The following is a 27,591-nucleotide window of genomic DNA, read 5'->3' as shown; positions in this document are numbered from 1 at the left end:
GAGGGAGGTATTTCGGGTAGGAGCAAATTACTGCAGATGGTCTGATGAGGAGTCACGTAGATTCGAAACGTTGGTTTGTTCTCTCTCTCTATGGATGCCGCCTGACTCGCTGTGATCTCCAGCATTTGTTGTTATGGAGGAAGGAAGTAGAAAATAGTTTATGGCGTCGAAGGCGCTATGTAAGTGCAGTTTCCTGAAGTGGTTTTAATAGGATGAGACTCCCCTTCACCCACCACACACAAATGGTGTCACGATGTAAAAGGAGCAACCCCAAGTGGAGGGTTTTGTTTTTTTTTAAAGGGAAAATGAAGGAAATTTAAGGTTGCTGGAGTTTCAGGGGGCGGGGAATGTTCGCTCTCGCGATAGCGGCGTCTTTGACCTCACCAACATGGCGGCGGCCCCGGCGGTGATTGTGTGAAGCTGCAGCTCAGGGAGAAGGTGGACGAGATGGCCTTGGCTCTGGCTCCGGCTCCCGCTTCCTCCGCGGAGTGACTGATCGACCCGTTCCCCCCACCCCTCCCACCACTCACCTGCACAGGCAGGTCACTCAGCGCCTCCCAGGGCTCCGGAGACTGTGTACCTCAACCCGCACCTGCCGTTTCAAGGAATCCCCTCTCTCCTTGGGCTTCAGGGTAACCCCCTCATTATCTGGTGTTTCAAGGACCCCCAATCTTCGGCTTCAGGACACCCCCACTCCCACGACATATCTGGGGTTTCAAGGATCCCCCCCACCCCCAAAATTGGGCTTCAAGGCAGCCCCCCATTATATAGGGTTCCAAGAGGCCCCTCCCTTAATCTTGGGCTTCAGGGCAAACCCTCCCTCACTATCTGGGGTTTCAAGGAACCCACCCAATCGTGAGCTTCAGGGCAACCCCCCCCCCCCCCCGTTATCTGAGGTTTTAAGAATCTCCTTCCAGTCCCCATGATTGTTTAGGGTTTTGAGCCAACACTCAAAATTTGGGTATCCAGAAACCCTTCCAAACCTGCCCCCGGCCCTCACCCAGTCTGGAATTTGGCGCATTTTTACAAATAGCTGTTGGCTATTCATCAGGAGAATGGCTAATCGGCATCAGGTCTTGAACCAACCGTGTTGCCTCCGTGTTGTTTTATAACCCTTGTCTTGCATAAAGTAATCAATTTCAGAGGTTAAAATGACAAATTCCGCTTAGCATCTCCTGATTTTGGCGGGAGAAAATTTGATGCTTCTACCACCCAGTGAATGAAGAAGTATTTCCTAACTTCTGAAAACTGATTTTTGACTTGTTTTGGATTGTACTGATTTTGGAAGCTAAAACTTTGGCTGTAATTTTGAGGCTAAGTCTGATTGTCGTAGACTCTCAAGCAAGTAGGAAACTTTGCATCTTTCTACTCTAATTCCTTTCAAAAATCCTAAAAGTGCAATCAGCTCACCCTCAGCCATGTATATTCCAGGAAACACAATCAGTTTGTGTTTTCTTTGCACAATCTAATGTTGGAGCCCTGGTAGCATTCTGGTGAATGTGTGTGCCTTATCCATTCTAAGTTCCAGAACTGCTGTCCACATTCCAGATGGAGACCAACCAGGAGTGTATGGTTTTAACAAGTCTCTTGTTTATATGCTATTCCTCCTCTTATAAAGGCTAAAATTACATTAGCCTTTCTGATTGCTTGGCCGGGTGCAAAAAATATTTTCATGATCTGCCTTTAAGTTCAATTTTTTTAAAAAAGTCTTGAGGTAAATCATCTTCTTGAAGGTATCAGGGCTGTAAGGATAGCTCGTTCAATCTTTCATTAGAAGTCCCTTACCCTTTTACGCTAAGTGCCTGACACAATTCATTGTTGTCCTACAGGCATTTGTCTTGCTGTTGGAACAAATCTCTGGCTGATTCGCCCCCGTTGTGACATTGTGGGTCCTGCTAGAAGGCCTCTGCGTACAAAGGGTAGGTGACACTATCTTCATTCTGTAGCTTTTCATATAGATCTTTCATAAGATTTAAATGGGCAGTTTGGTTCGTACTGGGTATTCATTTCCCAAAATAACCACCTCCCACCTTTCCTGAATCCTCCCTCTTGCTCTTTTGCCTGTTTCCTTGAGTTTGAGTTCTGGTTACCAGCCGTCCTGCTCGCAGAATAATTTTTTCCTAATCCCTCCCAGTGAAAACTCTGTCATCATTTGCATTACAACTTCACTCCTGTACTCCAAGGAGAACAATCCCAGATTCTCCATGTGTTGGAACTTTTCCTTCAGTTTTGTTAAATCTTCTAATAAAAGATCAAGATGCAAATGGATTCTTGCTGCACAGTTCAATGTAACCGTGTCTGATGATCTATTCCAAAATCCACTTATTGGCCCACTCCCCATATCTCTAAACTTCCTGAGAGACTAAAAACTGGCTATCTCAGTCTTAAATACATTCAGTGAAGGAGCATTCATAATCTTCTGGGGGACAGCATTCCAAAGACTCCTTCTAAATGAAGAAATTTCTCCTCATCTCAGCTGTAGAGATTTGGAACATTCTTCCAGAACTGGTAGTTGATGTTACATCAGTTGTTAATTTTAAATCTGATATAGATTTTTTTTTTGTTAAGCAAAAGATATTAAGGGATATGAGCCAATGCAATTTGACTAAAAATCAGCCATAATCTCATTGAATGGCAGAACAGACTGGAGGGGCTGAATTGGCTGTTTCAGTTTATATAAAGGATCAAATCATTATCGTGAGACAGTGCCCCACCACTACCTCTCCACCCTGTGTTGTGGATTTCCTGACCAGCAGAAACAGCCTCTATGTTTACCCTGTCAAAACCCTTCAGAACCTTGGATGCTTCAATGTGATCATCTCCCATTCTTCCAAACTCCAGAGAACAAAGGCCAAATGCATTTATTCTGTCATCAACTTAACTCTCAAACCAGAGGCCACGCCAGTGAGGAGGGGTTGTAGTGATTCGATTTAAAGATTAGGGGCTATCTAATTAGGTTGATCAGAGGATTTTGTAGGGTAAATTGGAGGAACTGTCCCCTCGGATTGGTTTATTTGTTGAGCAAGTGGACTTAGAGTCATAGAGATATACAGCACGGAAACAGACCCTTCGGTCCAACTTGTCCGTGCTGACTAGATATCCCAACCCAATCTAGTCCCACCTGTCGGCACCCAGCCCACATCCCTCCAAACCCTTTCTATTCATATACCCATCCAGATGCCTTTTAAATGTTGCAATTGTACCTTCCTGTACCACTTCCTCTGGAAGCTCATTGCACACATACACCACCCTCTGTGTGAAAACATTGCCCCTTGGGTCTCTTTTATATCTTGCCCCTCTCACCCTAAACCTATGCCCTGTAGTTCTGGTCTCCCCCACCCCAGGGAAAAGACCGTGTCTATTTATCCTATCCATGCCCTCATGATTTTATAAACCTCTATAAGGTCACCCCTCAGCCTCCGACGCTCCAGGGAAAACAGCCCTAGCCTATTCAACCTCCCCCATAGCTCAAATCCTCCAACTCTGGCAACATCCTTGTAAATCTTTTCTGAGCCCTTTTAAGCTTCACAACATCCTTCCGATAGGAAGGAGACCAGAATTGCACATAATATTCCAAAAGTGACCTAACCAATGTCCTGTACAGTTGCAACATGACCTCCCAACTCCTGTATGCAATACTCTGACCAATAAAGAAAAATATACCAAACACCACCTTCACTGTCCTATCCACCTGCAGCTCTACTTTCAAGGAGCTATGAACATGCACTCCAAGGTTTCTGTTCAGCAACACTCCCTAGGACCTTACCATTAAGTGTATAAGTCCTGCTAAGATTTGCTTCCCCAAATGCAGCACCTTGCATTTATCTAATTTAAACTCCATCCAACACTTCTCAGCTCGTGGGCCCATCTGATCATGATCCCATTGTAATCTGAGGTAGCCTTTTTCATTGTCCACTACACCTCCAATTTTGATGTCATCTGCAAACTTACTTACTCAACAAGGAAGAAGCCAAGGCAGGTGGATGTTGCAAAAAAACACCATTCTGAGACAAGGGTGAAATTATGACGGATCCCAGCTTCTGATGGCCAGGAAACCTTCATCCTGAAGGTGGTGTACACCTCAGTCTGGCCCAAATCACCCATGTTGACCAGTTTTCCCAAACTAAACAATCCCATTTGCTCTTGTTTGGCCCACATCCCTCTAAACATTTGGCCCACATCCCTTTCCCATTCATCTACCTGTTTAACTGTCTTTGAAACGTTGTAACTGTATCTGCATCTACCATTTCCACTGGCAGTTCATTCCGTATATGCACCACCTTCTGTGCGGAAAATGTTTCCCCTCTGATTGCTTTTAAATCTTTTCCCTCTCGCCTTAAACCAATGCCCTCTAGTTTTGAACTCCCCCACCCTAGGGTAAAGATGTTCACCTTATCAATACCTCAGATGATTTTATCTGACTTCATATTTAGTCGCTAGGTTGGGAGCAGTTTTGACCTTTTAGCTGTTTGTATATGCAAATGTGTTCTCTAATTCCGAACTTTACATTGTTTTCAGCAGCGTTTGTGACATTCGGATCTCATTCCCACAGCACCATTGGCTGTTGTGATGAATACAGCGCTCCGTCACAAGGCCTCCACAGTGTGCCAGCGCCCAGCTGCCAGGCACCGTACAAGAAACTTTAAAAAGCGCTACCCGTGTAGCACCGAAGGTATCTGACTGTTGTGAAAGCCATGGCGACGGACTGGATGGCGGAGCCTGGCGTGGAATCAGCCCAAGAGGGCGACAGTGCACTGGATCCCCTGACCGATCAGCCTGGGCTGGCGGAACAGGCCAGTGACTCTGAGAGGCGAGGTGGAGGAGACAGTGAGCCCCTGGCCAAGGTTGCCCGGGTCGGAATCGGTGATTTACCACTGCCTCTAGCTGCGAACTCAGCTGAAAGTTTGGAAGGGAGTGATGTCCTGCCAACCTCTGACCCTCCAATGGCCTCTGACCCTTCCATGGTCTCTAACCTGGACAGCCCTTCAGGCGACTCAGGCTCTGAGTTGCCCAAACTGGCAGAGAAGATGAGTGGAGGGCATGAATCTGAATGTCTTCCTGATCCACTGGAGCCAGATGCAAATGGCAAGAGTGAAACGGAGACCGAGCAAGCAAGTGAGAGCTGGGCAGAGCAGTGCAGCGAAGGCGTTTATTAGTAAGTAACTCCACATCAGTTGTACAATTCTGAATGCATTGGCAAACCTCTCCATGATAGACCATTTCATGTGTGAAATGGTTTGTCCTTGAAATTTAAGAACACAAAAAAGTTCAGGAGTAGTCCTGCCTATGCTTTCAGTAAAATTATCGCCAGTGATCTACCTTTGGCTTTCCTGCCTGATTCCCTGAGACACCAAAAATCCATCAATCCCAGCCTTCAATATATCCAATGATGAAACAGCCACAACCCTCTTGAGAAGAGAATTCCAAAAGTTCATCCTACTCTGAGTGAAGATGTTTCCTCTCATCTCAGTCCTAAATGATCATTCCCTTAACCAGACGTTGTGTCCTTCATCTTTTAGGTTCCCCAACCAGCAGAAATGATCTCCTCGCGCATATTCTGTCAAATCCATTTAAAATCTTGTAGATCTCAATGAGATCACCTCTTGTTTTACCACACCGCAGAGAATGTAGGCTGCTCGTCATAAAACAGCCCCTGTAGCCCATGGCACCAATTGTTGTTTCGATTCCAGTGGAAGAGACTGGATATTGTCTGGAGTTATAAATTTTGACTTTTTTTCCTTTCTATTGAAGGACTTCACTTTCGTTCAAAGAATGTGTGTGTTGCTGGCAAAGCTAACATTAACTGCCTGTCTGTATGTACCCTTCAGGTGATGGTGAACTGCAGCCTTGAACTATATTTTTGTAGCCCCTCTCATGTCCTAGCTTTACAGGTAGTCTTCTGAAGTGTAGACCCTTCTTGCAACGTAAGAAGTGCTGTAAGCACAAACTACAACTTGTGCATAAGTTCCCACAAACAGCAATTTGATAAAGGCCAGTTGATCTGCTTTATTGTCGGCCCAGGGACACTGGGGAGAGCTCTCAAATTGTGGCCTTTCATTGGGACTGTCTAGGCCCACCTGAAAGGGCAGACAGGGCTTTGGTTTGATGTCTCCTCTGGAATACAGCAGTTGCAGCACCTTCCTCAGCACTGGCACAGACACTGTCACCTGGATTTTTGTGCTCATGCCCCCCGATGGAAACCTGTGACTGTCTGACTCAGAAGGTAAAGCCACAGCTGATGACAATACTCAGTACTCCCCTAGTATCGTAATGCTCTTTCCAGAGAACATAGTCACTCAGTACAATCCAGAATGGTACTGGTTGGTGTTTCTGTTTTTCACAGGTGCACTCTCAACCCTGCCACCAGACTTCACTGAACTTCACATGCTTACACTGACTGGCAGGGGTTACATTGTCCGCAGTGCTTTACCCATACGCTGCTAATTACCCTGTAGTTCTGATGTGTCTGCACTTTCTGCTGCTTTTCAGTCAGATCGGATATGATTTCACCCAAGCGCCTCACCTTCTCTCAGGTGCGTGGAAGGAGTACTCAAGAACAGTGGAAAACTTCCTGAAGGGCTGTAAATGGTGAGTGCAGGGTGCAGGAAAACCTGGAAAAGTCTTGGAAGTTTCTCAAATAAAAGGCATCAAAAAATTAAGAAATCACAGTCTTGTGTAAAGACGGGGTGAGACTTATCTGACTTTAGGGGGAGTTTTGATCTTTTCTTGACCCATAACCTATTGAGGTTTATAAAATCATGAGGGGCTTAGATAAGGTGAATGTCAGGGGTCTTTTCCCTGGCATGGGAGAGTTCAGAACTAAGGGATATATTTTTATGGTGAGAGGAGAAAGTTTTAAAAAGAACATGAGGGACAATGTTTTTATACAGAGGGTTGTTCTTATGTGCAATGAACTACCAGAGGAGGTGGTGGATGCAGGTACAGTTAAAATGTTTAAAAGACATTTGGATAAGTTCATGAATAGGCAAGGTTTGGAGGGATATGAGACAAACACTGGCAAGTGAGACTAGTTTAATTTGGGAACATGGTCAGCATGGGCTAGTTGGATCGAAGGGTCTGTTTCTGGGCACTATGACTCTGTTTGCTTTTCTGTTCATATCCAGAATCTGTACAGATTTTGTTCTCCTCCCTGGACTTGCCTGTTGTTAACAGTGATCAGCTAATTTGGGGGCTGTCAGTCCAGCAGCAGTCATTGGCCAAATGATATCATCCCAGATTCCCTGTGGCTCGCACCTTGTTTGTGGCTTGAGAGGAGAGCTGTGTCTATTGGTGTCAGGTGCCTCTCCCTGTAAGTTTCACAAGCCCTATACAACTCTTGGGCTCTGTAGTCCTCCACTCCAGTGGTCTTTTGCACATCCTCCCCAGTGGGTGGTTTGGAATTTAGCAGTGAGAATTCTGTGCTTGCTGTATGCCAGCAGGCTAGGCTGATCTCCTCTGGAACCCTGAGACACCCGGGTACAGTAAGAGGCCAGTGAATTCCTTGGCGTATTCTGCGATCTGGTGAGATCATGCTGCCCTGTGTTCAAACTCCATGTTACCCCACTTTGCCCCCGTATCTTTATATCAGCGCCTCTGGTTAACAAAAATCTGTCAATCTCAGAGTTAAAATTAACAATTGATCCAGCACCAGTTGCTGCTTGTAGATGGGAGTTCCAGACCTCAATAGCTCTTTGTGTTGAAGTTCACTCCTGAAAGGGCTGGCGCTAGTTTTTTAACTTTGCCCTCTAACCCCAGACTCCCCAACCAGCAGAAATAGTTTCACCCTGTCTGCCTTATAACAGTACAGAGATCAAATCAACTCTTGATTGTCGAAAATTAAGATACTCCATTGGTACAGTTCAGAACAGTTGATGGCATCACACAGCAATGGTTACTGTAGCTCATAAAGCAGATTGATTTTTATGTTCTTTCACTTGAATGAGCTTGTCTAAGTGGCTCATTTCCCAAGTTTGTTTTGCTGTGAATCGCGGTGAGTAGAAGCACCTTTTCTTTTACTGACTTGTCATGTGTTTTATCTCAGGGCACCGGATGGTTCTTGCATTCTGACCAACAGTGCTGACAATACACTGCGGATCTTTAACCTCCCTTCTGAGCTGTATAGCGGGGAGTTGGCTGACCTCTCAGAAATGGTATCTATTTCTTTGACCCGCTTGCACTGCTCTCGGTGTTTACAGTGAGAGGGATTTGCAAAAACGAGATCTCACACCAATCCCAAATGTCTTGCCCTTCTGAAGCATAACCACTTCCTGTCAGAGTGGGGTTTAATTCCAGCCCTCAGTGCGTCTTTATCTCTGAGTTATTTGATCACGGTTGAATGTCATGAGCCCGACAAATTCCGATGTCCTTTTTCCAACTTGTTTATAACGTGTGCATTTGTGCCAGCTCTAAACTGTAGGTATTATCTTGGATTACTGTAGAAAGGTCCTGTCACCTTAAATAAGGGATTGTCATTGTGCGTTATAGATGCATTTTGGTGGGATTCCCAGCACAGCCCCTAATACAGGAGCTTTGGGAGATGACTATTCCCATTCAAGACATATGAAAATTGCTAGATTTATGTGGTGCTAGGTGCTCCATGGTACATTTAGGAATTGAAGATGCCAAACCAGGCTGCCTGCAATGCTTCTGAATTTTAATCGTCATCTCTCATTCCTGCAACCAATGTACTCAAGCTCTTGAATAAGTAGAGTTGTTTCTGCCAGTGAGGCAAGTGTTTTTTTTGGATGCTATGAGGCACTCCCCTGTTTTAACTGTAGAAAGTTTATGTAGTGGGGTTTCTCATTTGATGCATTTAAAATATTTCCAGAAGGCTTGGCTGGGAGCGCTGAGAGGCTAGCACTCCAAAAAAGGAGGGCACAAGAAGCTGTAATTTCAGACTGAGCTGAGGAGAAAGTGGTGTGGAGGGAGTTAATCGACCATGGTCACATTGAATAGCAGAGTAGATTCAAGTGACCAGATTCCTGCTCATCTTTTATGTGAATAAAAATACATGGCAGTTTTTCCTGAAAACTATTTTCTTCATGATGTAGGTATTTCTGGTTAGTCCAGCATTTATTGCCCACCCCGATTACTCTTTGAGAAGGTTGTGGAGAGCTGCCTTGAACTGCAGGAGTCCTTAAGCTGTAGGTATGTGCACAGTACAGTCAAGCAGGGGATTTCAGGAATTTGGCTCAAAAGCAGTGAAGGAGGTTCAAAGTCAGATTGATGTGTGGGTTGGAGGGAGACTGGCTGCTGGTGATTGTCATTCCAGTTCATCTGCTGCCCTTGTCCTTTGAGATGGTTGGTGTCATGGTTTTGGAAGAAGTGCTCGAAGAAGGGTTGACAAGTTGCAGCAATGCGTCTTGTCAATGGCACACGTTACTGCTACTGAGCGTCGCTAGTGGAGGATGTGAAGATTGAGGTAGTTAGATGTGGTGCTAATCAACTCGGTTGATTGGTGTCAAGCTTCTTATGTTGTTGGAGCTGCACCTTTCCAAGCTAGCAGGGAGTATTCCTTCACACTCCTTTAGATAGTGGATAGGCTTTTTGGAGTTAGGAGGTCAATTAGTCATTGCAGAATTCCCATCTTGTGACCTTTTATAGCCACAATATCTATACAGCTAGTCGGGTTGCATACTTGCTCAGTGGTAATCTTTTCAATGACTTTCTCCTTTACTAAAGTATTCCTTAAAACCTATCTTTTTAACCAACCTTTTGTAATATCTCCATACATGGATGTCAAATCTGGCTTGATAATATACTTGTGGGGCAGTTTAGAATATCAAAGGAGCTATGAAAAGTAACTTGTCTTTTGATCCATTGTACCTGAAAGAGTATTCTGATTAGTTCCACTCTCTCCCTGTTCACTGCCCTTGCAACATTTTTCCTTTAAAGTATTGATCCAATTCCATTTTTTTAAAGCTATGTTAAACCTTCCTCTGTGCATTCCACACCTCAACAAATCAAAACAATTTTCTAAAAAATAAGCTAAGTTCTCATCTCCCCTTTGGTTCCTTTGCTATTGATCTTACCTCTTGTGGATAAATTTGCAGAGTGCTGTCTTGCGTATGTCTGAGGGAGATACCATATACGATTATTGCTGGTACCCAATCATGTCATCGATGGCTCCTGAGACCTGTTTGTAAGTGCAGAATGTTATTGTTCAAAGTTTGTGAGAAGATTTGTAGCTCGGGTGCTCATTGTTGTGGTTCTGTTCGCCGAGCTGGGAATTTGTGTTGTAGACGTTTCGTCCCCTGTCTAGGTGACATCCTCAGTGTTTGGGAGCCTCCTGTGAAGCACTTCTGTGATGTTTCCTCTGGCATTTATAGTGGCTTGAATCTGCCGCTTCCTGTTATCAGTTCCAGCTGTCTGTTGCAGTGGTCGGTATATTGGGTCCAGGTCGATGTGCTTATTGATTGAATCTGTGGATGAGTGCCATGCATCTAGGAATTCCCTGGCTGTTCTCTGTTTGGCTTGTCTATAATAGTAGTGTTGTCCCAGTCGAATTCATGTTGCTTGTCATCTGAGTGTGTGGCTACTAAGGCTATCTGGTCGTGTCGTTTCGTAGCTAGTTGGCGTTCATGGATGCGGATCGTTAGTTGTCTTCCTGTTTGTTCTATATAGTGTTTTGTGCAGTCCTTGCATGGGATTTTGTACACTACATTGGTTTTGCTCATGCTGGGTATCGGGTCCATCGTTCTGGTGAGTTGTTGTCTGAGGGTGGCTGTTGGTTTGTGTGCTGTTATGAGTCCTAGTGGTCGCAGTAGTCTGGCTGTCAGTTCGGAAATGCTCTTGATGTATGGTAGTGTGGCTAGTCCTTTGGGTTGCGGCATGTCCTCGTTCCGTTGTCTTTCCCTTTGCATCTGTTGATGAAATTGCGCGGGTATCCGTTTTTGGCAAATACAATTTCATGAACAGATGCCTAAGGGAAAGACAACGGAACGAGGACATGCCGCAACCCAAAGGACTAGCCACACTACCATACATCAAGAGCATTTCCGAACTGACAGCCAGACTACTGCGACCACTAGGACTCATAACAGCACATAAACCAACAGCCACTCTCAGACAACAACTCACCAGGATGAAGGACCCGATACCCAGCATGAGCAAAACCAATGTAGTGTACAAAATCCCATGCAAGGACTGCACAAAACACTATATAGGACAAACAGGAAGACAGCTAACGATCCGCATCCATGAACACCACCAGCTATCCTTAGTAGTCACACACGCAGACAACAAGCAACATGAATTCGACTGGGACAACACTACTATTATAGGACAAGCCAAACAGAGAACAGACAGGGAATTCCTAGATGCATGGCTCTCATCCACAGATTCAATCAATAAGCACATCGACCTGGACCCAATATACCGACCACTGCAACAGACAGCTGGAACTGACAACCGGAAGCGGCAGGGACAGACCACTATAAACACCGGAGGAAATATCACAGAAGCGCTTCATAGGAGGCTCCCAAGCACTGAGGATGTCACCTAGACAGGGGACGAAATGTCTGCAACACAAATTCCCAGCTCGGCGAACAGAACCACAACAGGAATGTTATTGTATTTTGATGTTTGGATTTAAGGGTCCCTCACATACTACCTGCTGTGCTTAATCCACTATCAACATCGCAGGAGCGTGCAACTTTTGATACAAGCAATTTCATTGGTCCATAGTTAGGTGGGCAAAAGATTCATGTTCTCCTTGAGTGATAAAATGTCGCAGTCGCAAAAGGACCATGAATGACTGAAACAAGTGACTGGTTTCTCCTGCAATGAGAAAAGTTATTTAATCTGCGAACTTATGGCACAGAAGGAGACCACTCGGCCCATTGTGCCTGTGCTGGCCCTTTGAAAGAGCAGTCCAATTCCTCCATTCTTCACAGCCCTGGAGATTTTTACATTGCAGGTAGCTGTCCAGTTCTATTTCCTAATGAATTATCTTTTGTCTGTTCAAAACAAAACACATCGCATAACCAAAATATCTCGTTTGCTATCGGAAATTAGTCCAAGCTCCATGATAGCAGTCACTGATTGGGGGCTCAATCCCAATATGTAACCCTGCTCAGGAGGCCAGAGCCCAGAGTTCTTTTTCGTTTGTATAGCAGTTTGGTCGAAAACCAAAGGTGACAGATTTGGGCCAGGGGAGAAAAATTGAACAATTTGTAATATGCTGTCAAAATTTGCCTTCAGAAGGAAATTGGGCAAATAGTTGGAGGATTAAGGTGAGAGAAGAGACATTAAAAACAGACATGGGGACAACTTTATTTTACAGAGTGGTTAGTGTGTGGAATGAACTAGCAGAGGAAATGGTGGATGCAGGTACAGTTACAAAATTTAAAAGGTATTTAGGTAAGTTCATGAATAGGCGAGGTTTAGAGGGATATGGGCCAAGTGCGGGCAGATGGGACTAGTTTAGTTTGGAAAATTTGGTTGGTATGGACAAATTGAACTAGGGGCCTGTTTGCATGATATATGACTCTTTGGTGGGCTGAATGGTGGCCTCCTGGGCCATGTTGGCATTGTGTGCTGTACACAATTCCAGTACTTGTGGGTTTCTTATTAGTTGGCTTTATACGAAAGCATTGCTTTTTACATACCCACGCGGCACCTCAGCCGTGTTTAGTTTGTTAGCCAGTTTCTTTGTCCTTGTGAATCCACTCTAACTACTAAAATGTGAGGTGAGACAGTGGGTCAGAGCATGGCTTCTGAACTCTGTACTGTTGCCATTCCTTTTGCAGTCTGGCCAGCAGCAGCCGCGACAATCCGATTCACATCTGGGACGCTTTCTACGGGGACCTACGGGCCACGTTCCGGCCGTACAATCACCTGGTAAGTCCCAGGTGGCTTTAACCTTCTAACTTTCTCCACCAAGTACATCCAGCAGCTTTAACAGGTGGAATCCTAGGACATGGAGTTGTGTGTGATGTTGCTGAGTTGCTGTTCTAATTCTGTGCAAGGGTTGAAGTTGAAGTTTGAGGGCACAAGCAGCCCCGATTATAACCAGTGACCAGCTGCTGACTCAGTGTGCTCTGCGGGTCACATTCCTGTGTGATTCCTCATGTAATGGGATAGCTAATATTTACAAGATAAAAAACCGAAAGAATTGCAGATGCTGTGAATCAGAAGCGAAAACAGAAATTGCTGGAAAAGCTCAGCAGGTCTGGCAGCATCTGTGAAGAGAAATCTTGAGTTAACGTTTTGGATCCTTCCTCAGACCTAGCATGCCTGGAAGAGATGCGGCAGTGAGTTAAATACTAAATACTAGATTCTGAAGAAGGGTCACTTGACCTAAAGTGCTAACTGATTTCTCTCTGCAGATGCTGCCAGACCTGCTGAGCTTTTCCAGCAATTTCTGATTTTGTGTTAATATTTACAGTTGGTTGATTACGAGAGAGTGGCCCCCAGGTACACATGAGAGGTGGCGTACACTCAAAAGGTATCACTTTCTGTTATGGTTACATGATGCACTTGATTGATATCATAACAAAATATGGCAACATGATATTGAGGAGAATTGGGGCAAAAGCTTAATTTAAAACCTACATTTTAAGGGAAGGGTTCTTGTGAAAGAGAGAAGCAGAGCAGTTTAGCGAGTCAATTTCCAGAATTTAGATTCCAGATAGCTGAAGGAAAAGATATCACGATGTGCAAGAGCCCAGAGTTGTAGGAGTGTGAAGATATCAGAGGGGTCGAGAACTGCGGTGATGAATGAATGGAACCGAATGCATTAGGAGTAAGGGTTTTGGATGAATTTGAAGTGATGGAAGGTGGGAGGTAATCAAGGGACAGTGGAATATATCTGATACTCAGAGGATGTATAGCATGTCAACCAGTAGAGGTAACTGCCATTGCCAATTGGGCTGTAGAGTTTGTTTGAATGTTCTGCTTGCAGGATGAGCTGACGTCTGCTCACTCGCTCTGTTTCACACCCGATGGGAATCAGCTGTTCTGTGGCTTTGACAAGATGGTGAGGGTGTTCGACGTATCTCGTCCAGGCCGAGAGTGTGAGAAGAGACCAACCCTGGGTATGCCTGACTGCTTTCTTTCAGAACTGGTCTGAGGGAATTAGGGTTTATTGATTAGAAGGATCATTTATCAGTTTGTTGTTGAGTCAGTTTGGAATTACTTTGATCCATCGTTCTATTTAATTCCGTGGGGCTGAAACTTACTGCTCCCTCTGGTCTTGCCCACAATTGACTTTGAGTTCCTTTTTGTTTGACCATCACATCCATAAGCATAGAAGCAGGCCATTTAGCCCATATACGTCCGCTCTGCCATTCAGTGAGATCATGATCTAACCATCGACTCTGTTTTCTTGCCTTTTCCCGATATCCCTTGATTTCCTCAGCCTTGATTATACTTAGTGACCCATCCTTAACAGATAAAGAATGTTAGTTTTAAAATTAAATAAATTCCTCCTGATTTCTGTTTTAAATGTGTAAGCACCCTTTATTCTGAGATTTTCTGTTCTGGTCCTCGATTCTCCCGCAAGGGGAAACAGCCTCACCACATCTATTTTGTCAAGTCCCCTAAGAATCTTGAATGTTTCAATAAGGTTTCTTCTCATTCCTCATTATTCCAAGGAGTACAGACCCAATCTACTCAACCTCTCTTCACAAGACAGTCCCTCCAGAGCAGGTATCATTTAGTGAACCATCTTTGGACTGCTTCCAATACCAGTACATCTTGAATTCAGTTCTCCAAGTCTGCAAGTTGTAGATTAATGTTCCGCTCCGTAGGCACAAAATCCAGGGTGACACTTCCAGTCCATTACTGACGGAGCATTGTACCTTCATAGATACTGTCTGGTTGGAGTTGTAATGACCTTCGAGAAATCATGGGGATCTCAGAATCCTTGGCTTTTTAAGCAGGAGCAAATGGATATTTGAATAGTCAGATGTACAGCATGGAAACAGACCCTTCACTCCAATTCGTCCATGCCAACCAGATATCTTAACCTGATCTAGTCCCGTTTGCCAGTGCTTGGCCCATATCCTTCTAAACCCTTCCTATTCATATACCCATCTAGATGCCTTTTAAATGCTTAAATGTACCAGCCTCCACCACTTCCTTTGGCAGCTCATTCCATACACACAGCACCCTCTATGTGAAAAAGTTGCCCCTTAGATCCCTTTTATATCTTTCCCCTCTCACCCTGAACCTATGCCTACTAGTGCTGTACTCCCCCACCCCAAGGAAAAGATGTTGACTATTTACCCTATCCATGCCCCTCATGACCTAATAAATCTCTATAAGGTCACCCCTCAGCCTCTGTTGCTCCTGGGGCAAGAGAACAGAGTTAATTGGATAGTTTTTTTTCAAACAGCTGGCACAGGACTGACCAACCAAAGGGCTATATTCAGTTCTGTACGATTGTTTTGCATGTGGTCCATAGCACCTTCTATAAAGTTGGTTCACCAAGCCTTGGTATGATGCGAGATCCTAGTGGGGGGGAGAGCTGATTGGTACGCCAGTGTGCAGGGAATGCAGTCAGCATTGGTGGGAAGGTTGTCAGAACAGCACCCCCCCTCCCCCAATTTCCAGTGAACAGCCAGCAATGAAAAACTACAGAATTCCACTGACTGGCCTTTCTCTCTCTCTCTCTTTTTCTCTTTCCAGTGAAGAAACGGGGGCAGACTGGGATCATCTCGTGCATTGCCTTCAGCCCAGAGCATGACCTGTACGCCTGTGCCTCCTACTCTAAGACAGTGGGACTGTACTCCAGGGACAGGGGGACTGTGCTCACCATTTTACAGGGCCATCAGGGAGGAGTGACACACGTGACATTTTCACCCGATGGAAACCTGCTTTACACTGGGGGGCGGAAGGTAAGCTGGGAGTCTTTGAGAGGACCAGGAGGTACTCTGAGTATGAGCGTTATGACCAGATGTCGCAGTAGCTTTCCAGGGGAGGAGGATAAACTGGCTCCCTCCTTCATTAATCTGCTTCCTCGGGTTGGTCGGAGCAAGGATAATTTAGAAAGATCGCTCCCTTGTGAATGTCTTTCTCGCTGACCAAATGAATTAATGTTTCAAAAGCAGCCAATCTCATTTCGCTTTCTTGAGTTAATAGAAAATTGAGCTTATTAGCTGCAAAATAAATATGAATGTAAGATACAAAGTAACATGAAATGAAAAGCGAGTCCAAGATAAGATAAAAGCTATATGGAACAGTCTCTGGGTCAGTGATAGAGAGTAAACAGTGGAGCATTGATCGTTGGGCAGTTAATTTTGGGATTCTTGGCTTTGCAGGTGAGTTGAAATCCTTTTGTCTTGTTTGCTTTAGACGGTGGTTAATTGACAGCACTCAGTAAGACAGTTCTCTGTTTGTACCTGTTTCCTTCAGACTAGCTCATTGCCTTCTGTCACTCAGAGTGAGTGAACCCTTTACATGCAGCATGGTGGGAGGACTGTCACTGCACATCACTCTCTCACTCCCCTTTAGCTCGCTCTCTCTCTTGAGGTCAGTACAATTAGAACACTTAAAAGGCATCGGGATGAGTACATGAATAGGAACGGTTTAGAGTCACAGAGATGTACAGAATGGAAACAGACCCTTCGGTCCAACCCGTCCATGCTGACCAGATATCCCAACCCAATCTAGTCCCACCTGCCAGCACCTGGGCCCATATCCCTCCAAACCCTTCCTATTCATATACCCATCCAGATGCTTTTAAATGTTGCAATTGTAACAGCCTCCACCACTTCCTCTGGCAGTTCATTCCATACACGGACCACCCTCTGCGTGAAAAAGTTGACCCTCGGGTCTCTTTTATATCTTTCCCCTCTCACCTTAAACCTATGCCCTCTAGTTCTGTACTCCCCCACCCCAGGGAAAAGACTTTGTCTATTTATCCTCTCCATGTCCCTCCTGATTTTATAAAACTCTGAGGTCACCCCTCAGCCTCCGACCCTCCAGGGAAAACAGTCCGAGCCCATTCAACCTCTCCCTATACCCCAGATTCTCCATAGAGGGATATAGGCCAAATGCTGGCAAGTGGGATTAAATGACTTTAGGAAAACTGGTTAGCATGTACAAGTTGGGCCAAAGGGTCTGTTTCTGTGCTGTTCAATTCTGGCTAGTGGTGGTTTAACTGAGGGTCTCCACACCTCAGGGGAGAGGTTGAGAAGGAGAGTCCTTCACGCGAACCTCGACCAGTTTGGAAATTGAACCCATGCTGTTGACATCACTACACCACAAGCCAGCTGTCCAGTCAACGTGAGTTACTGAAACAGAGGAAGAAAGGAGAATTTTTGTTAACCCTGCGAATTGTTGTAATCTGAAAGCCGAACTTTTCAAAATTTTCAAGAGGAATTTGGATTGAGATGTCAAAAGGCCATGCTTTTGCAAAGCTCTGGGGGAAAAAAGAGTGAGGTTAATTGGATAGCAGCGTCACAGGGCCAGCATAGGCATTATGGACTGAATGATCTCCTTTGCTATACTGTGCTTTGTTCCTGGGTGTGAATGGGGAGCCATCTGTTTTATATCGTGCTCTGGTACCAACTTCTATCCTTTCAGACGACCTGCCAGACTCCCTGAATACTGTTACTTATTCATGGTTCACCTCCCTGAAGTTTACTCGGTTCCATTTCCAAAAGCCTGTTTTCAAACTACTCTTTTTTTTCTCCTTTCCCTCAGGATCCCGAAATCCTGTGCTGGGATCTACGCCAGCCTGGCAAAGTGCTGTTCTCCATGCTCCGCTCAGCGATCACCAATCAGAGGATGTATTTTGATCTGGATGTGTGAGTAATCCTTTCAGTCTTTCTTGGAGAGTTGCTAGTGGTCGTTTAGTGATTAGGAGTTTAGTTTTCAACACCGTGTTTATGGCCAGTGCTGTGGCCCCACTGGTCAACCGATGGGGTGGACCAACAGATATGCTCCCGATTGACTCCTAGTGTCCATTGTGACTATTGACAGCGACACTGAATGTGAACATGGCAATTTTCAGTGGTGAATGTTGGCAGATAAAACTGGCTAGCGTTCCATTCCAGATTCGTGAGCACACGATCTGTGCTGACATTTCCAAATAACCCGGGGCACTGCACGGTAGACGTTTGAACAGGTTGGGTCGAAATGTGTTGACATTTAGAAGGACGAGATGTAGTTTCTTGATGCATGTAAGATTCTTGGAGGAAGGTGGGGTAGGGATGATGGGGTAGATATTTGCTCCGTTTAGGGGAAACTAGGAGGCACAATGTTAAAATTAGGAGTCTTTCACTTAAGACTAATGAGTTTCTTTTCCCCTCTTTGAAATTCTTTTCCTTAGTGAGTGGTGGAGGCTTCTTGACTTGTGTGTTCAGGGGTAACTGGGGGCAAATAGGAAGGTGGAAATCAGTGTACAGTTTGATTAGCCATGCTCTTAAATGTGGACATGCAAACAAAATCTCTCATGGCTCTTTCCAGACAAGACAGGGGAGTTGTCCCCATTTTGTCTTGGCCAATATTTATCCTTTAACTAACCCTCCAAGGCCAATCTGACTAATATCGTGTGAATGTTTGGGTGAGCTTGCTGAGCAAAGAATTGATGTTGGTGTTTCCTTCCTGCACAGTTATGGGCGCTATGTAGTCAGTGGGAACACTGAGGGAACAGTTTCTGTGTGGGACACCACACTAACGCCGACTGAGGGGAAGGACTGCATCCTCGATCCCATTCTTCAGTTTCACACTCAGCAGGACTGTGTTAACGGGATCAGGTAAGCTGCACTGGTTACTCAGCAGAAACATTTTTTTTGGGGTGTGGTGATGATGCAGAGAGAGGTGTGCAGCAATCCTGCCCAGGGGTAAAAGAAAGATCTGAAGCTAAGATCCTGAGCAAGGTCGATGGGTTGCAATTTATTTAGACTGTCCAGGGAGCCACCAAAGCTTGTGTTTTATTTTTGACCGAGTTAAACTCATGCCTTCCCTTTCTCTGAACCAAAATTGCCAGCTTCCACCATCAGTAACACTGCAAATTTTCTTCCCTGTCTCAGCTCATCTGTAGCTGAAATCCCTATCCATACCTTTAAGGCTTGACTTGTTCCAATGTATTGTGAGCTTACCTGAGACTGTTCACCTCCTCATTTGCATCCCATCGTATTCCCCAACAACCTCATAGAGCGACACTCGCTCCCAGCCTGGCAGCCCATTATAAAAGTTCTGATGCTGTTCTAAAATCCCTTAGTGGCCTCACTCTCCCTAGCTCTACAACCTCTTCCAGTCTCGAGGTCTTCCAATGTCCCTGACCCTCCTCTTTTTGATATTTTGCACATCTATTGTTTCTATGGCTCCACCGTTGATGGCCATCCTTCATTTACCTGGGCTGTGAGCTCTGAACTTCTGTTCCTAAATCCCTCCACCTCCTTCCTCCTTTAAGGTGCATCTTAAAACCTACCTTTTGGACAAAGCTGTTGGTCACCTGTCCTGATGTTGTCTCAAGTGGCTCAGTTTCAGTTTGGTTAACACGCCCAGTGAAGTACGTTAATCAGGACAGTTTGAAAAGCACTCTACACACACAGTGTTATTGTAAGAGTTGGCAGTCTCAGCAAGATTCTACTGTTTGCCTCACATGTTGAACCTTTGACCCTGTGGCTTGCTCCCCCTTCTGCAGCCTACACCCACGTATGAACCTGCTGGCCACCACCTCGGGGCAGCGCAAGTTCCCGGAGCCTGCCGAGAGCGAGGACGAGGGCAATGGGATCCTGATGACCCACCGCAACATCAAGGCTGAGAACTCCATGAAGTTGTGGCTTTGTTCCCAGCAGCCTGGCCCAGCGACGCAGGCCAGCACACTGGGAGGTAGTTCAAAGTGACGACTCCGTGTAAGAGCTGGACTAACTGACACTCTCAATACTGCCTTACGTGCATTGAGGTTAGGATGGAGCATCTGTGCATTGCGACAAAATAAAATCGCTCCCAGGTGACCGAGGTAACGTTGCTTTGCTTGTGTTAGGTTGTTTTTTTGCAAATGTCTGGGAGGTTGACTTATCCTCGGCTCTCTCTAGGCTTCTGGATTGAGTTACGAGTTGTCCTTTACTCATTTCAAGAGATGAGGTAAAGGCTACCCTCTGTTTTCTTTCAGAGTCTCTTGGGCTCTGGGAGTGACCGAAACGTCAATGCCTTTGGCAGAGGGGAGAGAATGATAATGATTTGATGTTGTGCTGTAGATTGTCATTAAGCAGACAGTGTGAATCAGGCTGCAGCAGCTTGGGGGGTATTTGATGGGGAGAATGTAGAAGGACCTTTACTTTTAATTAAAAAGTAGAGGAAACTGTACTCTGTATCACACCATGCCGTCCCTGCCCTGGGGCTGTTTTCTGGGCTCAGTAGAGGCAGCTTTACTCTGTATCTAACTTCATGTTCTACCTGTTATGGGAGTGTTTGAAGAAGACAGTGTGGGGGCAGGTTTACCTAACCTCGTGCAGTCCCTGCCCTGGGAGTGTTTGATGGGGGACAGTGTAGAGCTTGGCTGATCAATTTCCCAGTCTCCGTATACAGTCCTACTGCCAAGCACACATTTTCTGGAAGCTTTGAGAGTTAAATGGTCAGTGATTATTGGACGATGGATTTATTGCCCATCTTCACAGGGGAATCAGTGGACAAAGTTGCACAAGGGATGAAACAGCTGTGAGGAGACGGGAGGGATGCAGTTTTCATCAGCTTCTTTGAATAGTTAACAAAGGATGCCCAGCTTCTCAAGGAACTACCCTCCCCAGCCACACCGAGCAGAATCAATTCCCACTCTCATCCCCTCCAAATAAATGCTGATATCTGGAAAGGCCAACCGTGCAGCTGAGAGGCTGGTGGCTTACTGATACAAACAGCGACCTCCTGCAGTGGAACCTGATTGTTACACGTTCCTCTTGAATGCTGGCCAGCTCTCGAACATTTCCTCTATCTTTTACCTCGTTTCAGTTCAGCACTGGGCTCTGTTGACTTGCCAGTGATTAGCTGCACCCTTGGGACCAGTTTGAGTGGTATTCAATAGGTAGAAGCTATGGGGATCGCCCTGTAGGATTACTAGATTGAAATGGATAAACTGGACCTGTGTTTAGGATCTCCTGCACTCTGCAGATAGCGGGGAGCAAAGGGAAGGATATTAGCCTGACAGGTTTTTACATTCCACCCATTTGTCTTTATCTCACTGATCACCCTATCCCTCTATTCCTTGCAGGTTTATTCAGACTCCCTTTAAATCCATTGATGCTGTTCACCTCAGCCACTCCCTGCATTAGCGAGTTCCCCAATTTCATCAGATAAGAATATTAGGAAAAGGAACAGGAGTTGGCTGCAGTACAAGTGGTGTCCCCTTTCCTATGCTGACCCTAGGCCGAATTCATTGGCTGGACATTCAGGTCACCCCTGCGCTCACCTCTGCCAACCTCCAGCAATTGAGATTTCATCTCTTGCAAACAACAAAACATATGCTATGGAATATACACCAGGCTTTCTTATTTAGGGTGAGAATTCGGAGCAGAAGGAAGCTGTTGGGACCCTCGATCCTGTTCTGTCACTCAATAAGATTGTAGCTGATGTCCCTGTGACTTGCGCTCCATTTTCCTGTCAATTCTCTCCCCCTGACCCTATGTCCCCTAAATAAAACTTGACTCCCTTATGATTCAAGAGTCTGTCTAATTCAGTGTCACATGCATTCAGTGACTCAATCTCTCTGGCCTCTGGGGAAGAGAATTCCAAAGACTTAACGATCACGAAGAGAGGGGAAATCCCTTATTTTGAAACTGACCTATCCTTTCACCATCTCTTTACTGGGTGGCACGGTGGTTCAGTGGTTAGCTCTGGTGCTTCTCAGCACCAGGGTCCTGGATTCAATTCCAGCCTCGGGAGACTGTGTGTAAACTCTGCACAGATTCTCCCCATATCTGCATATGTTTCCTCTGACAGTCTAAAGATGTGCAGGTTGCGGTGGATTGGCCATGCTAAATTGTTCCATTGTGGACAGGGATGTGCATATGAGGTGGGTTAGCCATGGGAAAAGTGGGGTTACTGGAATAGGGTGGGATGCTCTTTGGAGAGTCAGTGAGTACCTGATTGGCCCAATGGCCTGCTTCCACACTGTAGGGATTCTGAGATCTATCCCTCTCGCCCTTCCCATTGTACGTCTCAATAAGATCACCCCTGGTCCTTCGAAACTCCTGCTGAACCTTTCCTCCTCGGCTGAACTCCTTTGTCCCAGGAATCAGCCGAGTGAACCTTCCCTGAACTCCCTGTTTATTCGATCTTATAGCCATTGTCTTGTCTGGGGTCTTCATTTACAAATGAAAACATCTCCTCTCTGTTTATCATTTTATGGTTTTGAAGTTGAAACAGGGCACCTTGCCTTGGTGAGAGCACAAGGCTACTTGCTGTAGAGTGGTGTATGTTATTTCACAAGTGACCTATTCATTGGAGCACGGAACTGAAAAACACCGACCGGTGCCAGAAGTTTACATGTGACTCGATTAAAGTTACTCTGTTTATGTTTGTGGTGTTTTTTTTTCGAAACAGGTTCCGCGGTGCACGATTCACCCTTGTTTTCCATTGCCTACAAATCCGCAAGAGGCCAATATTCCCTCTAATCAGGGGCCACTGCCGCGGATAGATTAAGTTTCCTGTCTTAATAACGCGGGAATGTTTTGATAATTTTGAAGGATGGATCATATTCTGCAATCCTGGCTCTTTTGCCTTTCTTTCAAAAGCAAAACACCACAGGAATTGGCTACCAGGGCGATGACGTTTCACCCTTGGCCTGTGCAGGGAGACCTCGTAGCTCTGCTTCCAGAAACAACATTGACTGAAGTCGAGGCCAGGGAGCTGTGCTTGGAGCTGGCACTTAATTGACTGCAGATGGGGCTCCCTCTGCGACAGGGGTCCTATAACTAGCAGCTGCAGGCAACAAAGCAGGGATTCAGGTCCCCTTTCAATAACCATCAGTTTGGGCTGACTGGGGGCTAAACGGGGCCGACTCTAACCTGTGTCTTGATTATTATCAAAGACTATTTTTTGTTTGTCTTGCCAGCTGATTGTTAGAGCAGCTCGCTTCAACTGATGTTCGTAACAAGTCTTTAGAGTTGCTGGCCTCCCTCAGCATTGCAGTTCTTCGCAATCTTCCGAGATGCAGCTGGAGCTTAGACCAGACCTGGTCCTCCTGGGAACAGCTAGGGCTCCCTGAGCTTGGGACCACGAAGCAACAGAATTCTCTCGCTCCCTCTCTCGCTTTCTCTTTTTCACAGCCACAGGGAGCAGAGGGCAAGGAGGAGGCAGAGTGGGTGGGTTTAGGTTCCAGGGTAGGGATTCAGGAGCCAAGGGTAAGTTGCAGATTCCCCACTCCCAAGGGCCGAGTGAAAAGGTGCAACGTTAATAACGGGCAGGGTATTGAGGACAGCTAGTTTCCAATGCATGGTCCCAAATAGTATAAATGTACAGTTGGACAGCCTGCAAGTGGAATAGCCCCTATCGTAACTGAGTTGGTTCACGTGCACTTCGAAGGGGCTCTCTCCATCCCCATAGAGATCTATTTGATCTTCATCTGTTGAATAAGTTGTATGGAGTTTTACCTATTTCAGAAGTGTACTATTTTTAATATAAAAAAAGAAGCTTCTTGTCACAGAAGTGAATTCTCCGCCATGCCTGCCTTACCACCTCGCATCAGTGTTCTCAAAGTGGCAAAGCCCCTCCCACCCCTGCATTCGAGGTGACCCGTTGTCGTCCACTGTGATTAGGGTGAGGATCAGTGTGGGGCACTGATTTGACCTGGCAGCACGAAGACCTCACCTTGTGGCTGGGAAATGGACCAACTTGCACCTTGTCTGGATGCTCCGTGCCAGGGTGAGTGGGATTGGGCTTTAGGCCGTCACCCACTATCGCCCAGGAAGCAGCCAGTCGAGCAGAGCCATTTTCTGTTTCCTTTTGGGCTGTTGTTTCACTGCTTGGTTGTGTGGGGAGGGAGGTGGGGAATTGATCTATGAGAGTAGGGCAGAGCAATGGAAATATTTCTCATGTGGGGCAATAATGGCAAGTCTGGACAAACAAACAGAAGTCTTGAAAAAATGAACAGTCTGTTCAGGGGTGACCTAGACTGACTATCTCACAATGAAATGCACACTTTAACTGAGCATGTTAACTGTTTATGGCAAGTGCTAGGAACATCTGTCAGGAGTCTTCCTGTTTCTTAGTATTTTGGGCATGTTGCCTGGGAGTGTTTTGCAGAGTTTGACTTTTGTACTGTTTTGTATGTCATCAATAAAAAAAAATTGCAGATCAAAGTTAGCATGGATTCTTCTTTGCTCATTTGTATTTCCCTTTACCGACTGCGTTTTGCTGGAGAATTCTGTCTGCTCCCCTTTGTGGGAACATATAGTGCCAAATGAGACCAATCGACCCGCTGTGCCTGTGCTGGTTCTGTGTGAGGGAGCAGTGCTTCTCTACACTCCACCTTTGTTGGCGACCCTGCAAGTTACTCATATTCGAGACCAGCTTTCAGTCACCAGTATTTTCTTGGAATATGTTGCTACATCAATGCAATACCGGTCAGTTATCAGGGTGACTAGTGATGAGCAATGAATTAAACATTGTTTTGAAAGCACCCGTGCACAGAACTATCCTGTAAAATCACTGTCAGCCACAGAACTGGGACTGTCAAATTCAATTTCATCCAGCAGCTCCCTGAAGCCATCCCTGCAGTGTGTATGAGATGCCATCTCATGGCCAGTAAGGGTGAGTGCAACTGCAGGATTTCAGCCAACAACAAGTTACATCAATGTAGCATCTTGAACCAATCTAACCATCCCATTGGACCAGTTGTCAAATGAAATTCATGCTACAACAAAGTGAGATGTTAGGACAGACTTCATTGAAGAGATAGGTTTTAAGGAGCTTCTCAAGGGAGGGGAGAGGTTTAGGGAGGGAACGTATTTAGGTCCTTCTTATAACGTCAGTTGTGAAGGGAGAAAGAAGATGCAGGAGGCCAGAGTTGTAACAACACAAAGATCTCAGGCTCTTGGAAACGGCAGGCTGACTTCTCTAGTCAGTGATACCACTGTGCACTGATACAAAAAGCAAGCTACTGATTTCTTTGCCAGAATAAATCAGTTTGTTGTCCTCTGTACAACAGATGGAATAGGCTCCTCTTATTCCTGATAAATAAATGTCCTCCTGTTCTTGCACCCTGCTACCAGATTACACCTAATTCCCTCTGCACCACTATTTCTGCTAGCCACCTTTTAACTCATACGCCACCATATTCTATAACTCCATTCTTAACCTATTTTTTTCTTTTGTCACCCCTCTCATCCTTCAGGAGTATGGGAAAGGCTGCACTTGAAATAGGCTCTTACCACATCCTAAAGTGATTTCGAAAGCCCAGTCACTGCTTAGAACATAAGGCCCGTTCTGTGCTGTACTTTTCTTAGGCCCACGATGTTGTGCTGAGACTTAATCCTAATGTAAAATAGAGTAATAACCTACGCACCCCTCAACTCATTGCCATCCATGTACATGTCCTGCAGTTGTTTAAATGTCCCCAATGACTTTGCTTCCACCACCTCAGCTGGCAACACATTCCATGCACTCACAACTCTGTTAGGCAAGATGTCAGGGATGGTAAATGATCTGTTTTGGATGTGATTGATTGAAGGAGGGGTGTTAGCCACCACCCATGGATTTCAGTTCGTGAGAGGGAGACACTGAGCAGACAGACTGCCTTGGTTAAACATATTGTTCCAGAAAGTAAAAACAAGGACTGCAGATGCTGGAAACCAGAGTCAAGATTAGAGTGGTGCTGGAAAAGCACAGCAGATCAGGCAGCATCTGAGGAGCAAGAAAATCAACATTTCGGGCAAAAGCCCTTCATCCATTCCTGATGAGGAGCTTTTGCCTGAAACATTGATTTTCCTGCTCCTCGGATGCTGCCTAACCTGCTGCGCTTTTCCAGCACCCCTCTAATCCATACTGTTCCAGAAGACAGCATCTCCGACAGCACAGCATTCCCTTGGTTGTGTAGTGGGAGTGTCAGTCTTGGTTCTGCCTGGTGGGACTAACGGACCTCCAGGTGCTACCACTCTATTGGTGGTGGAGAGTGTGAACATTTAAGACGTATGGGGTGCCAATCATGTGGGGTTGCATTGTCATGGATGATGTTGAGCTGAATGGCATGTTGGAGAGTACACATTTCTGACCCATGCCTTATAAATGGTGGACACCATAGTCTCAGTTCCCTTAAAGTGATGCAGCCGGGTCAGGCTTCAATCTTGCAAGGTTAGCAATAGATTCAGAAAGTGTACATTCCATGGCTGTCTACCTCTGATCTTGTCTGTGTCCAGGTATTCTGTAAGGGAAATACATGATGGGCAGTGGACGCTGCCAAGATATTGAGTGGCTGTCAATGCTGTTGTGAATTCCTGTTATAAATACCTATCGTGATTTATTATTCTAAGAATCCCAGACTGGCATTCTACCGTTTATGATTTTGACCTTGCCCTGTATTCTAACTTACACTGAGGCTGCTTCAAACTTTGGTGTCTCCTCTTGTCTAGAAGTCATTCTTGCATCTTTCAAATCCCTCTGTGGCCTTGTATCAGCTCCTTATCTCTGTATGTTCCTCCAGGCCCATATCCCTCAGAGATCTTTGCATTCCTCTAAATCTGGCCTCTTGGGGCAACCCTCAATTCCCACCATCATTGGTGCTGTACTTTCAGCTGATTGGCACTCCAAGCTCTGGAATTCTCTTCTGTAAATCTCTCTGCTTTCCCCTACTCTACTCCTCCTGGGCTGTTTTAAATCTACCTTCTTTTCCCCCATTTGGAGCACAGCAGGTTGAGGGGCGACCTTTAAGAGGTTTATGAAAATCATGAGAGGCATAGGTAACGTGAATAGCCAAGATATTTTCCCTTGGATGGGTGAGTTCAAAACCGGGGGCATTTTCTTAAGGCGAGAGAGGGAAGATTTTAAAAGGACAATGAGGGGCAACCTTTCTACACTGAGAGTGGGTCAGTGTGTGGAGTGAACTATCAGAGGAAGTAGTGGATGTGGGTACGTTGCAACACTCGAAAGACATTTGGATAAGCACATGAATAGGAAAGGTCATAGAGTCTTACAGAACAGCACAGAAACAGTCCCTTTGGTTCAAACAGTGCGTTGCCCACCATAATCTCCAAACTAAACTAGTCCCACCTGCCTGTTCCTGGCCCATACCCCTCCAAACCTTTCCTATTCATGTCCTTATCCAAATGTCTTTTAAACATTGTAACTCTACCTGCATCCACCACCTCCTTTAGAAGTTCATTCCTCACGCGAATCATTCTCTGTGTAAAAATGTTGCCCCCCCCCCCCGTGTCTTTTTTAAATCTCTCTTGTCTCCCCTTAAAAATGTGCCCCTGGTCTTGAAATTCCCCATCCTAGGGAAACGACAACTCTCACTGACTCCATCTACAACTCGCACTACTGTATAAATTTCTATCAGGTTGCCTCTCGTCCTACTTGCTCTCCATTTTCCGAACTTTATTCTACTCCTCTGGATCTTTTGCCCTGGGATACTAGGGTGATGAGTTTTAGCAGGAGGGTTCATGTGTGGGGGAATACCCCATGGCCTCTCTTCATCCTTAATTTCAC

General features: G+C 45.6%; 1 protein-coding gene across 1 annotated transcript; it reads left to right on the top strand.

Annotated features, from left to right (window-relative positions):
• The first annotated feature begins 424 nt into the window (after window positions 1–424).
• wrap53 (WD repeat containing, antisense to TP53) lies at window positions 425–24,252 on the top strand. The gene is made up of 12 exons (XM_087982948.1): window positions 425–538; window positions 1,830–1,919; window positions 4,519–5,155; window positions 6,490–6,588; window positions 8,042–8,150; window positions 10,053–10,141; window positions 12,750–12,840; window positions 13,904–14,036; window positions 15,631–15,839; window positions 17,650–17,753; window positions 18,561–18,704; window positions 19,598–24,252. The coding sequence occupies exons 3-12, from the start codon at window positions 4,695–4,697 to the stop codon at window positions 19,797–19,799; spliced, it is 1,641 nt and encodes a 546-aa protein (XP_087839074.1). The 5' UTR covers window positions 425–538; window positions 1,830–1,919; window positions 4,519–4,694; the 3' UTR covers window positions 19,800–24,252.
• The last annotated feature ends 3,339 nt before the right edge of the window (window positions 24,253–27,591 follow it).

The sequence above is a fragment of the Chiloscyllium plagiosum genome, unplaced genomic scaffold (genome assembly GCF_037043375.1).
Source record: "Chiloscyllium plagiosum isolate Xiang-an unplaced genomic scaffold, Cpla_swu_hap1 HiC_scaffold_44, whole genome shotgun sequence".
In the NCBI taxonomy this organism is placed as follows: Eukaryota; Metazoa; Chordata; class Chondrichthyes; order Orectolobiformes; family Hemiscylliidae; genus Chiloscyllium; species Chiloscyllium plagiosum.
The sequence above is the reverse complement of the archived record's forward strand: the minus strand, read 5'-3'. Positions and strand labels throughout refer to the sequence as shown.